This window comes from Arachis hypogaea, chromosome 6 (assembly GCF_003086295.3).
Source record: "Arachis hypogaea cultivar Tifrunner chromosome 6, arahy.Tifrunner.gnm2.J5K5, whole genome shotgun sequence".
Taxonomy (NCBI): domain Eukaryota; kingdom Viridiplantae; phylum Streptophyta; class Magnoliopsida; order Fabales; family Fabaceae; genus Arachis; species Arachis hypogaea.
Window position 1 is genome coordinate 107,386,104 of NC_092041.1, and position 10,801 is coordinate 107,396,904.

General features: G+C 32.3%; 2 protein-coding genes across 3 annotated transcripts; both read left to right on the plus strand.

Annotated features, from left to right (window-relative positions):
• The first annotated feature begins 11 nt into the window (after positions 1–11).
• On the plus strand, positions 12–3,532 carry LOC112697423 (histone-lysine N-methyltransferase ATX5-like). The gene is made up of 11 exons (XM_072197551.1): positions 12–623; positions 765–869; positions 1,060–1,124; positions 1,302–1,515; positions 1,810–1,896; positions 2,032–2,088; positions 2,170–2,259; positions 2,379–2,464; positions 2,571–2,645; positions 2,881–2,981; positions 3,127–3,532. The coding sequence occupies exons 1-9, from the start codon at positions 456–458 to the stop codon at positions 2,581–2,583; spliced, it is 885 nt and encodes a 294-aa protein (XP_072053652.1). The 5' UTR covers positions 12–455; the 3' UTR covers positions 2,584–2,645; positions 2,881–2,981; positions 3,127–3,532.
• Positions 3,533–4,965: 1,433 nt separating this feature from the next.
• On the plus strand, positions 4,966–9,268 carry LOC112697422 (uncharacterized). 2 transcript variants are annotated; one of them, XM_025750593.2, is made up of 8 exons: positions 4,966–5,175; positions 6,264–6,422; positions 6,711–6,837; positions 6,936–6,989; positions 7,627–7,700; positions 7,809–7,926; positions 8,264–8,322; positions 8,919–9,268. In XM_025750593.2, exons 3-8 carry the CDS (start codon positions 6,745–6,747, stop codon positions 8,995–8,997), a joined length of 477 nt encoding a protein of 158 aa, XP_025606378.1. In that variant the 5' UTR covers positions 4,966–5,175; positions 6,264–6,422; positions 6,711–6,744; the 3' UTR covers positions 8,998–9,268. The 2 variants fall into 2 exon arrangements, with proteins under 2 accessions (XP_025606378.1, XP_025606380.1); XM_025750595.2 differs by having other exon boundaries at positions 6,264–6,338.
• The last annotated feature ends 1,533 nt before the right edge of the window (positions 9,269–10,801 follow it).

Sequence of the window (10,801 nt, forward strand, 5' to 3'; positions counted from 1 at the left end):
AGGATCCATCTCTAAAGATTCTGTGGAACGATCAACTTCCATGCGAAAGCTTTCGATAGCAGTGGGCCTTTGTTTTGTTTTCATGACTGTTGAAGTAATTGGAGGGATCAAAGCCAACAGTCTTGCAATATTAACTGATGCGGCACATTTGCTTTCGGATGTTGCAGCCTTTGCCATTTCCTTATTTTCCTTATAGGCTGCTGGATGGGAAGCTACCCCCGCCAATCGTATGGATATTTTAGAATAGAGATTCTTGGGGCTTTTGTTTCCATCCAATTGATATGGTTGCTTGCTGGAATTCTGGTATACAAAGCAGTCGACAGAATGGTAGCTGGTCCTCGTGAGGTTGATGGTTTTCTAATGTTTTTAGTTTCTGCATTTGGTCTAGTGGTTAGCATCATCATGGCTGTGCTATTGGGCCATGGCCACGGCCACTGCCACGGCCAAGCTTTCGCATGGAAGTTGATCGTTCCTTAGGTGGTGCTCTAAAGCCAACAGATATTGACACATTATGGGTTCATGTCACTTGTGCTTGGTTTCGGCCTGAAGTGGCTTTTGCTAGTGATGAGAAGATGGAGCCTGCTTTGGGTATTCTTAGTATTCCGTCAAGTTCTTTTGTTAAGGTGAGATATCAATACCCAGTTTCTTTAGAAAACGTAATTGTAAAATGATATAGATACAGGTTTCCTAAATGGTTTTTATTTGACGTCTCTTATTCCTTCTTTATGTCTATGTTAATCTAAATTGTGTTTGTTGAATTTCAGATTTGTGTTATTTGTAAGCAAATTCATGGTTCATGCGCACAATGTTGCAAGTGTTCTACTTATTTCCATGCCATGTGTGCATCAAGGGCTGGCTACCGAATGGAGGTCGGATCAACTCTGGTTTTTATTTTTTATTTATTATTTCGGGCTTCCATTTGCGAATTGTTGTTAACCTCTTACAATTTGGATTTCAGTTCAGTTATGCATCATGACTAATGTTTAGTTGACATGTTGCATTTTCTTATAGATAATTTAGAGACTTTTTTTTTCTCTAAATTTTCCTGCTTAAATGCAGTTGCACATGTCGGAGAAAAATGGTAAACAGACAACAAAAATGGTTTCCTATTGTGCTTATCACAGGTATAGAATCTTCAATTACAACAAAAGAGACAATACTTTCTTCTTTGTCCCTTTATACGGTTTCCTTTTTAGAGTTTGCTTTTGCCACAATTTTTACTCTTTTTTGAATTCCTCAAGTATGAATTTAAGATTCATTTGAATATTACTGTCAGCTTTTTGTTTTAATATTACTTGCAGGGCTCCCAATCCAGACACTGTTTTGATTATGCAAACCCCCCTTGGGGTCATTTCAACTAAAAGTCTTCTACAAACTAAGAAAAAAAGGGGTTCCAGGCTAATTTCCTCTAGAAGAACAAAGGTAGAAGAAACCCCTCAAGCAGATGATACTGAACATGAGCCATTCTCTGCCGCTAGATGTCGAATCTTTCAAAGAACAAACTACACCAAAAAGGTAAGATGCAGAGATTTATTTTCATTTGCAAAATCTGTAACATAATGCTTAGTCAATGTAACATTTACTCTTGATACTTCTTTACATTTTCGGTGCAATTCATACTTCAAGTTAAATTGTTTTTTCGATCATAAATTAATGGAATTTACCAGTGAAATACCATGGTTTATGAACTTTTCTTTGAATTGTTCACTCTCTGTACACTATCTTCATCTCTCTAGTATGTCCATGGCACTGTTATCTCTCCTCATAAACTATGCCCCTTCACTCATTTTTGGGATTTCCACTTGCTAGAAATCAGCAGCTGATGCCGTTCCTCATCATGTGAGGGGTCCCTACCATCATCCTTTAGATGCAATACAGAGTTTGAATGCTCCCAAAGTAAATACTCTTTCTTCTCCTATATTTTCTCAAGAAATGAAAGATTCACGTTTTTTTTTTCTTTTTCCTTTTTTTTTTCCTGGTACATAAAGGATTCATCTTTTGCTTTCTTTCTTATCTCTTTCCCTCAAGCAGGTGGTACAGGAGCCTCAGGCATTTTCTTCTTTCAGAGAGCGCCTTTACCACTTACAGGTAAAATAATCTCTTGAGTGTTTTATTGGCCCTTGTACTCAATTTCCGATTATGTTGTGGGTACAACTTGCATGATTCCAGAGAACCGAAAATGAAAGGGTTTGCTTTGGTAGATCAGGCATTCATGGATGGGGACTTTTTGCACGTAGAAATATTCAAGAAGGAGAAATGGTATTGTCATGCTCAAATATGAAAAGATTCTGAAGTCCCATTGGTGCATTATGTATTTTAAATTTCACAGTAAATCAGAACACAACCCTTGATAATTAGCATGATTTAATTCAAAACAGGTTCTTGAATATCGTGGTGAACAAGTGAGACGTAGCATTGCGGATCTCAGGGAGGCACGCTATAGATTAGAAGGAAAGACTGCTATGTGAGTTAATCCTTTGTGTTTGTGGCCTCTAGATTCATATTTCTTGTTCTTGTTCATTGTTCATGTTGTGTAACACTAAATTGGGTTGTTTTCTCTCTCTTGGCAGCTATTTAAGATAAGTGAAGAAGTGGTAGTAGATGCCACTGATAAAGGAAATATAGCAAGGCTAATTAACCATTTTGTAAGTCAACCTAACTTAAAACAACATCAAACTAGTCAACCTATTTTGTTGAAACTTGTGATTGTGAAATCATTTAATGTGTATGAATATGAAATCCTTGAAGCTGAATATGTACCTGTTGGAGAGGCCAATCATGGCTGATATTTATTGGTTTTGTACATTATTGTTCCCCCTGTACCCTTACCATTGATTATTAATACTCCCATCTTACTGGATCTTCGTTCATGTAACACAGTGTATGCCAAATTGCTATGCAAGGATCATGAGTGTAGGTGATGATGAGAGCCGGATCGCACTCATTGCCAAGACTGATGTAACGGCTGGCGATGAGCTAACGTATCTCTCTCTCTCTAGATCTTTTCATGTTTGCATGTTTTCATGCTTGTGCTGCCATGTTCATGCAATGTGCTTGTGCTTGTGTTGCAACTTCAGCATACATTTTGTTTGTTCAAATTAACTTAATCTTGAATGTATCTGACAGGTATGACTACTTGTTTGATCCTGATGAGCCAGATGAATTTAAAGTCCCTTGTTTATGCAAAGCTCCGAACTGCCGCAAGTTCATGAATTAGGACTATAATATACACAGATCAGGATGACATTATTGTTTCTCCACAAGGAGCCTAACCCATCCCCTTCATTAGTGGGAACCTCATAGTTAACCTAAGCTGTAATTTTAATCAAACCATAGGTACAGGAAAGAAAACAGAAAAGTGGGAAAAAAAAATTTTCTTTTAATTTTTCCCAATTTCTTAGTGTTTGGTTTTCTTGGAATTATGGCGCTGAACAAAAGCCGTAGTGGCTTTAGGCTCTTGGCGTTTTGTAAATGGGACTCATAATATTGCTTCGTTCTATAAAAGCTAGTGCAAGCCTCAGTATATTTCGTATGTATCTTCTCTTACCAGTCAAATTGCAAGGAAAAGCTTTGATTATATCGTTGGAAGAAAATTGTTAGACCGTTTACGTGAAAAATAAAACTAAAAAAAAAAAAAAACTTGAATTGTTGGATACTTCTTATTAGTTATTAGAAATAAGCTTACAGCTCCCTAATTTTGGTTGCTTGCTAAACAAGTCAATGAGTGTGTTACGCAAGTTAGCGAAGTTAGATTATTATTTGTTTGTGTTCGTAAGTGAGGTGAGATTAACCATTCAAGAAATTTCATGCTGTGAACCCGTTGAAGCTCACTCAATGCAACTTTTTTCTATTTAATCTGCAAGTTTTTTTTTCTTTTTGTTATTTAAATTATTCATTTTCAGTGTCAAAACCTTAACTAAATTATATGCCTCTATTTGATATATAATTATTAAGTAGTGTTTCAAGACTTATCCGAAATCAATATCATTTGGGTCTAAATGTGAGATCCAAACTCTTTTTTATAGGATGTTCTGATGTCTTCTCTAACAAGGTAAAATTTTGAGTTTTTCGGCGAGGTTGATGGGTAATATATGCAATAGATTCCGATACTAAGTTAGTAAAAATTTGAGACAAATTTTTATGAGTTAGGGTTTGAAAAATACCTCAATGTGTTAGGATATTTATAAAAGTACCTGATGAGCTAGTCAACACTTGTGAAGCCATTTTTGATAGTGAGTTGTTTCTCCTTTTTGTTTAGAAAAGTTGTTGTGATTTTCTTTTTAAATTAGTAATAGAGATAGTAGGAATTAATTGAAATTCATCTTATTTGAATAAGTCAAATTGAACTCCATTGTGGTAGACCTCTATGAGATTGGACAAGTTATGTGGTGCAGATTCTTATTCTGTAAATTGTGAATTAGATTTTAATCATTTTAAATTTGAACTCTTATCATGGATTAGGATATAAACAAATAACTAGTTAAATATCCGCATATCTCTAATCAATATATTTAATTCTCAATATTTTGTGAACTCAACTAAAACAATACAAAATTTTTATACGCATTTCATTTTGTTTCTGTAAATTTTAAATTTTATTTTAGGTTGTATTTATTTTGACAAATTCAATTAAAATTTGTTTAATATATAGTAATTTGCTGCGTGTTTATCTTTTTCCATAAGTGTGTTTATATTTAAAATAGTATTAATTAAATAGATACACAAAATTATTAGAAATATATTTTAATATTTTATAATGCATGCTTTTTCAATTAAGAATATAAGATGTCTCTTTGATAATTTTTGGTGTTTATTTGTGAATGCATGTATTGTAGATTTGAGTATGAAATTATTTTTATCAAAATAATTATATTGAATGAGGGTGACGGATAAATAATATATTTAATTAAAATTTAAATAAAAAATTTTCAAATTTCTTAATTTAAACAAAACATTGTAGAAATTAAATTTCCTTTGTGCTTTCCACTTCTTTCCTTTGCCAAACGAGGCCTTAGGATGTTCAACGCTTTCGTGTTGAACACACATTTGCAGAGCTTTGGAGTACGGTGAGTCAGTTGAGGTGGATTTCAGGAAAAAGAGAAGCCAAAAAGTTGCGATAAATTTTCCTTCAGAATTTGTCACTCCTCCAACACCAACGCATTGATGCCATTTCCGGTAACTACCTTTTCCAATCTCCACTTTCATAGAATGATCAAATTAAACTCTTCTATATACTCGAATTTTGCAAGATTTGTTGCGAGTTTTTTTCCCGAACGCTTACTTTCAGGGACAAGTAAATGCAGGTAGAAACTTAGTTGTTTTCATGTAAAATTAATAGTTAACAATTATTAGACGATAATTTAATCAAATATGTCAAATCTTCTAAGGATTTTCAACTATTAACTTCGCTTATGTGAGTCTTCACCTAAACAAAATCCTAACTGAAAAGCGTTAGCTTCTATAATAATAATAATAATAATAATAATAATAATAATAATAATAATAATAATAATAATAATAATAATAATAATAATAATAATAATAATAACGTGTTTCATTCATTTTCTCTTTTTGTTTTGATGTTGGTTAACTAGTATAAAACTTTAATAGTAGCTTGTTCCATCATTGTTGCTGAGCTTTTGTTTATAGGTTTCGAGTTTGGTATCAAGAAAATGGTACTGGAGTCTGGTATAAATTTTTATCTGTAATGGAGAAAAACCTTGTGGATGTGTTATGGTGGGTCATTATCTAGTCTCTTAACCTGGGGTTGGGTGTTCGAATCTCATCTTCGGCATTGAAAGGGATTAGTCTATCCAGCAATGGATACCCTTTGAAAACCAAAATAATTGTAATGTGGAAGTTTAATTAGGCTTCTGGTAGAGTTAGTAGGACCTTTTTCTTGTGTTGAGACTTGAGACATTGTAGCTTAGTTTTATTTCTGGGCATTAATCCCAAAGTTTGAGTGAAAGACAGAAAACCATTTTAAGTCACTCATTTGTCTCTACTCAACCACTTCAGCTTTTGATAGAAGTGATCCATGAAATCATTCTATTAAAGTATTTACTTTTCATCACCAAGTGGTTTAGATTATGGTACCTATGCTGCCACATTTCAGCAAAGGTAGGTGAGTTTGTGTATTGGTCACATTTAGAGTTCAATGGTAGTGCACGAGGTTGCTTGTTAAGGGAAAGATGTTCGAAATGTGTTAAAAGTTTTCTAGTCGAAAATGTTGGCAGATAACATCTTAAAATGTGATTTTTCAGGTGTTTTTGGATGCATGGAATGCTCAACAAGTCAACAGTGACAAAACAACTTATTTTCTAGTGTCAAAACTAAAGGTGTGACTAAATCATTATATTGAGTTATATCCAGATAGACATTACCAGAAGGTTGAGATTTCCCATTCCAATATCACCTTTTGGGTAAGGCTATTCCTTGGTGGTGCCTCCGATACTTGTTCTTTTGTTTAATATTTGGATGGAAAGATTAGACACAATACAAATTTAGTATAATTCTTCTAAGCCATATGCTGAAGCGTCAGTTGCTGCATGCTTCTTCTGAAGCCTTAAAACGTTGGTTATATGATAGAATAAAATTGAAGTGTTGCATTGTATCTGGTTTAATTTGTTCTATATATCCCTATAACCACAAAGTTGCTTCATTTCTACACTAGGTTATATTGAGTTTTTTCCCCCTCCTGGTTTCTGTAGTGTGAATAGTGAGCAAGAAATTCTCGTGTAAAAAATGTGGAAATCTTTAGTTGGAGATGATGAAGAGCAAGGGGAGAGCTTGTTGGGTGAGGATTCAGGTGGCCTCTGCTCCCTCTCTCCAACACAGGTACTTCCAAAACTCTTCAAACAAGCCTTGCTGGCTAAACTTATTTTGATCTTTTGGCTCTAAACATTTTTTTCATTTTTTATGTCTTGACGAAGCAGAGAATTTATGGATTTGCAGCTTGTTTGATTGCTGGTCTTGCTTGCATGTTACTGGTAAGACCATAAGAGAAACTGTGCTACTTTTATATTTATTCTGCTTCTGCGGTATTTATGTGTTTTACTCGCCTTGTTTGTATATTTCTATTTCACCAAGTATAAATTTACTGTAAGAGAAAGTATATATAAATAACGTTTGTCCAATTTAGGACATTAGAAACAAAATAGTTAAAGTGCAAAGCTTTTTCAAACTATTGGAAGCACAACGGCTTTTGATATTATATTTTGTTATTTCGTTGCTATTCTAGTTATTTTCGTGGTATTTTTCGTTTATCAGAAAGCATCTGTATCTGAGAATAAGGATCTCTTGACCACCCTCAAGGAATGTTTTTCTTCTTGTTTTTGTGTTACTCTAACCCAGGACTCTATAGCAATGAATACCCATTAATTGATCTGAGAAACATCACGAACCAGAGCCAAGGATCAATGGTGTATTTATTTTTCATTGAAGCTTGTGCATAACTTAATGTAACAATAGTGATATTTTTTAAGTGATAAATTTCTATTCCCGTGTGATCAATGGTTTTTAGCTTTCTTTTCTTCAATTTCTGTACAATACGAACCGCAAGCCAAATGTTGAGAACTGAACACATGATATTTCATTTTTTTTTCTTTTTTTTTTTCTATTTTGCAGTCAATGATTGTTTTTGCCAAACCCATCAAATTTGCATTATTATTCACCTTTGGAAACGTATTAGCAGTGGGAAGGTAGATTCGATTGGTCCTCGGACTTCTGGTTGTATTAGAGTTAATTTTTTCCCCTAGACTGGATTCAATTCAATGCACCTTCCAACTTTTGTGTTGTATATCTGGCAGCACAGCCTTTCTTCTTGGACCTGCACAACAACTCGGAATGATGTTTGATACTGCTCGTGTTTTTGCAACAGCCATATACATCGGATGTGTGGTTATAGCACTCATATGTGCGCTCTTGGTAAGTCATACACCATTGATAATACAGAGTCATTTCTCTAATATGCTGATAATTTTGCAAGCCTTAATTTTCTTGAGTATTGAACAATAGAAATGGGTAAAAGGAAGAGATTTAATGACTAATTCTTTGTGTACTCACTTAGTCTTACCCCGTCATCACTTAGGATTGAATGTGACCCTCTGGACCACACTCCATCCTATGGCGACAAGGTAATATTTCTCATGTTGAATAATCGTCAGCAACCTTTTTGCTGTTGTCTATTTGCCAATTTGATAGTGGAGTCTGATCAATTCGTATTGTTTTTCATAACAATTGATATCCTTCTTTCTTTTTGTAGATTCATGACAAGTTGTTGACCATAATTGCTATCATAATTGAGATTGGTGCTCTTATTTGGTAAGTTTACCTTGGACAATAAGGGTCTATTTGGGTTTTGTTTCTATATTCTGTTTTTATTTTAGTGCCTCTGAGTTTTATAATTTTATGAATGATATAATGAAGGGTAAAGTATATTTTTTGTCTCTAACATTTGCAATATTTTTCAAAAATATCCCGAACGTTTTCGATTTATTCAATTTTGTCCCTAATGTTTTTAATTTGTGTCAAAACTACCCTTGAAAGTTTTCAATTTTGTCCCTAAAGTTTTACATGGAAATAATGTTCAGAAGTAATTTTGACACAAAACGTTAAGGACAAAATTGAATAAAACTAAACTTTAAGGGTATTTTTGAAAAAAAATGCAACCGTTAGGGACAAAAAGCATACTTTATCCTATAATGAAAAAGAAAATTAAAATAAACAGGATTTTATTGTTTTTGTTTCTTCCTTCGCAAATCCTAAAACTTTGAAAATACTGAAAAAGCAAAACAAAAACCAAATAGACCTAGACATAAATTTGTATCTTGAAAACTATTTCACAGATGAAACATTTTAAGAGGAACTTTAATTAAAGCATGGTCGTTTAAGATCATTAATTATTCCAAGTTTCACAGGTACAGCTTAAGCTACATACCTTTTGCTCTAGGAATGGTTTCTGAGTTGATGATTCGATTATGCGACACAGAAATTTGAAAAAAGAAAGAAAAGAAAAATGCAACTGATGCCGATGCTGTGGATTTGGTTGTTTGTTCTAATATATAGATTAATTTGTAATTCAATTAAAATTATTGATTGATTGTGAGCTTCATAAGTTTCTTATAACATAGTTTCATTAGTTTGTTCCTATGAAACGTCATTTTGAGCAATGACGAGTGTTGCAATTATTTTCCCCAAATCATCTACATTCACTAGAAACAATATAAGAATGTGATGTAAATCAAATTTTATTTTATTTTTTTACAAGGTAAGTCTGAAACAACCCACTTGCAGGGTTTAATTCCAAAAACTGAACTCTGGACAGTAAGTCTCTAATCGTAACCAATTAAACACCCAATGGGAGCCTCCATTGGCATTAGGACAAAAGGTGGTTGGTATAAACTTTAATTATATAAGTACCTGGAGAATTGGTTTTGTGAAAGCCTTCTTTTTTTAAATAGATTGCAAATTAGATATTTGGTACTCCCTTTTGTTTCTATGTACCTGTTCAAATATTCAAAAACAATTATCAAATTTACCAATTGCAATATATTACCCATTTGTATAAACGCTTGATGATCTAGTCCAGTATGAATTCCATCTTTTGAATGAAATTGATACCACTCCTTTAAACATAAACAAGAAAATTACTCCTCATGCCATTAGTTATTCTTCTCATTCTTTATTGAAAACGCGGGTGAAATTTATAATCCATTATTATCCCCCAGATAATATAATTAGTGAGATCCAATATTTTGGTTGCACTTCCACGTTTGCATGAATCAAGGTTGTTTTTTGTTTCTCTTTAGTGGATCCCCTCTCCAGCCCATTAGGAGCACAACTAATTGTCCTCCAGAATCTGCCTCCTCACTCATAATCGTCCCTCCTCCAACATCAGGCACACCTTTATTAAATATATATAATTGAAAAAATAAAATAATATCTTCCACTTAAGTACAAATGAACATGTGATAAGTTTTTAAAAGTAATAAAGTATTAACTACTTTTTAACAAAAAAAAGAAAATGTTACTTCAACTTTAAAAAGTATTTATTTGATTGACTCTTTTGTAATAGGAGAATCTTTTCTCTATCTGATTGACTTTTTGAAATAGAATGGACTATATTTCTAATAAAAAAATAATTTAAAAATTTAATATAAAAAATATGAAGAAGACAGTAACTTTGATCGTGTCTAAGTCTAATTCAATTGTTTATTACCTCAACTATGTCTAAGTTTTTTTTTTATTCAAAGGAAGGATATAGAGTTTATTTTTTAATAATTCCTTATTGATCATTTTTAATAATAATTTATGATCGATTAATAGTTTATATATTTATTGAAAACATCACTAGATGTAAATCAAAATTAAATATTAAATTAATTATTTATATAAAATATATATTAAAAATAAATAAAATTATATATATTTATACACAAAAATATTATAACTAATTTTAGTATATATAATATTTTAAATTAATTATTTTTTGTTAAAATTGTTTTTTAATTTTCACTTATAAAAAATTTAAGATTTAAAGTTTAACATTTAAATTTAATATCTATAATAATAATTACATTGGAGATAAGTTGTGGTGGTCTTAAGATGAAAAAGAAAAAAAAAAGATAAAAATAAAGATTCTGAATATAAGAATAAAAAGTATTAACTACTCTTTGACATAAAAAACAGAAAATGTTATTCTCAACTTTAAAAATATTTATTAAATTAGTTCCTTTATAGTGTGTGAATATTTTCCTAATCTAATTGACTTTATTGAAATAGCGATGGACTATGTTCCCAA

Bases quoted from the DNA above. Each gene is read 5' to 3' on its own strand.
- LOC112697422 (XM_025750593.2), top strand. From the start codon at position 6,745: ATGTGGAAATCTTTAGTTGGAGATGATGAAGAGCAAGGGGAGAGCTTG. The intron at 6,990-7,626 runs GTAAGACCATAA...TCTATTTTGCAG, and splicing joins GTCTTGCTTGCATGTTACTG to TCAATGATTGTTTTTGCCAA. The intron at 7,701-7,808 runs GTAGATTCGATT...TATATCTGGCAG, and splicing joins AACGTATTAGCAGTGGGAAG to CACAGCCTTTCTTCTTGGAC.
- LOC112697423 (XM_072197551.1), top strand. From the start codon at position 456: ATGGAAGTTGATCGTTCCTTAGGTGGTGCTCTAAAGCCAACAGATATT. The intron at 1,516-1,809 runs GTAAGATGCAGA...TCCACTTGCTAG, and splicing joins GAACAAACTACACCAAAAAG to AAATCAGCAGCTGATGCCGT. The intron at 2,260-2,378 runs GTATTGTCATGC...AATTCAAAACAG, and splicing joins ATATTCAAGAAGGAGAAATG to GTTCTTGAATATCGTGGTGA.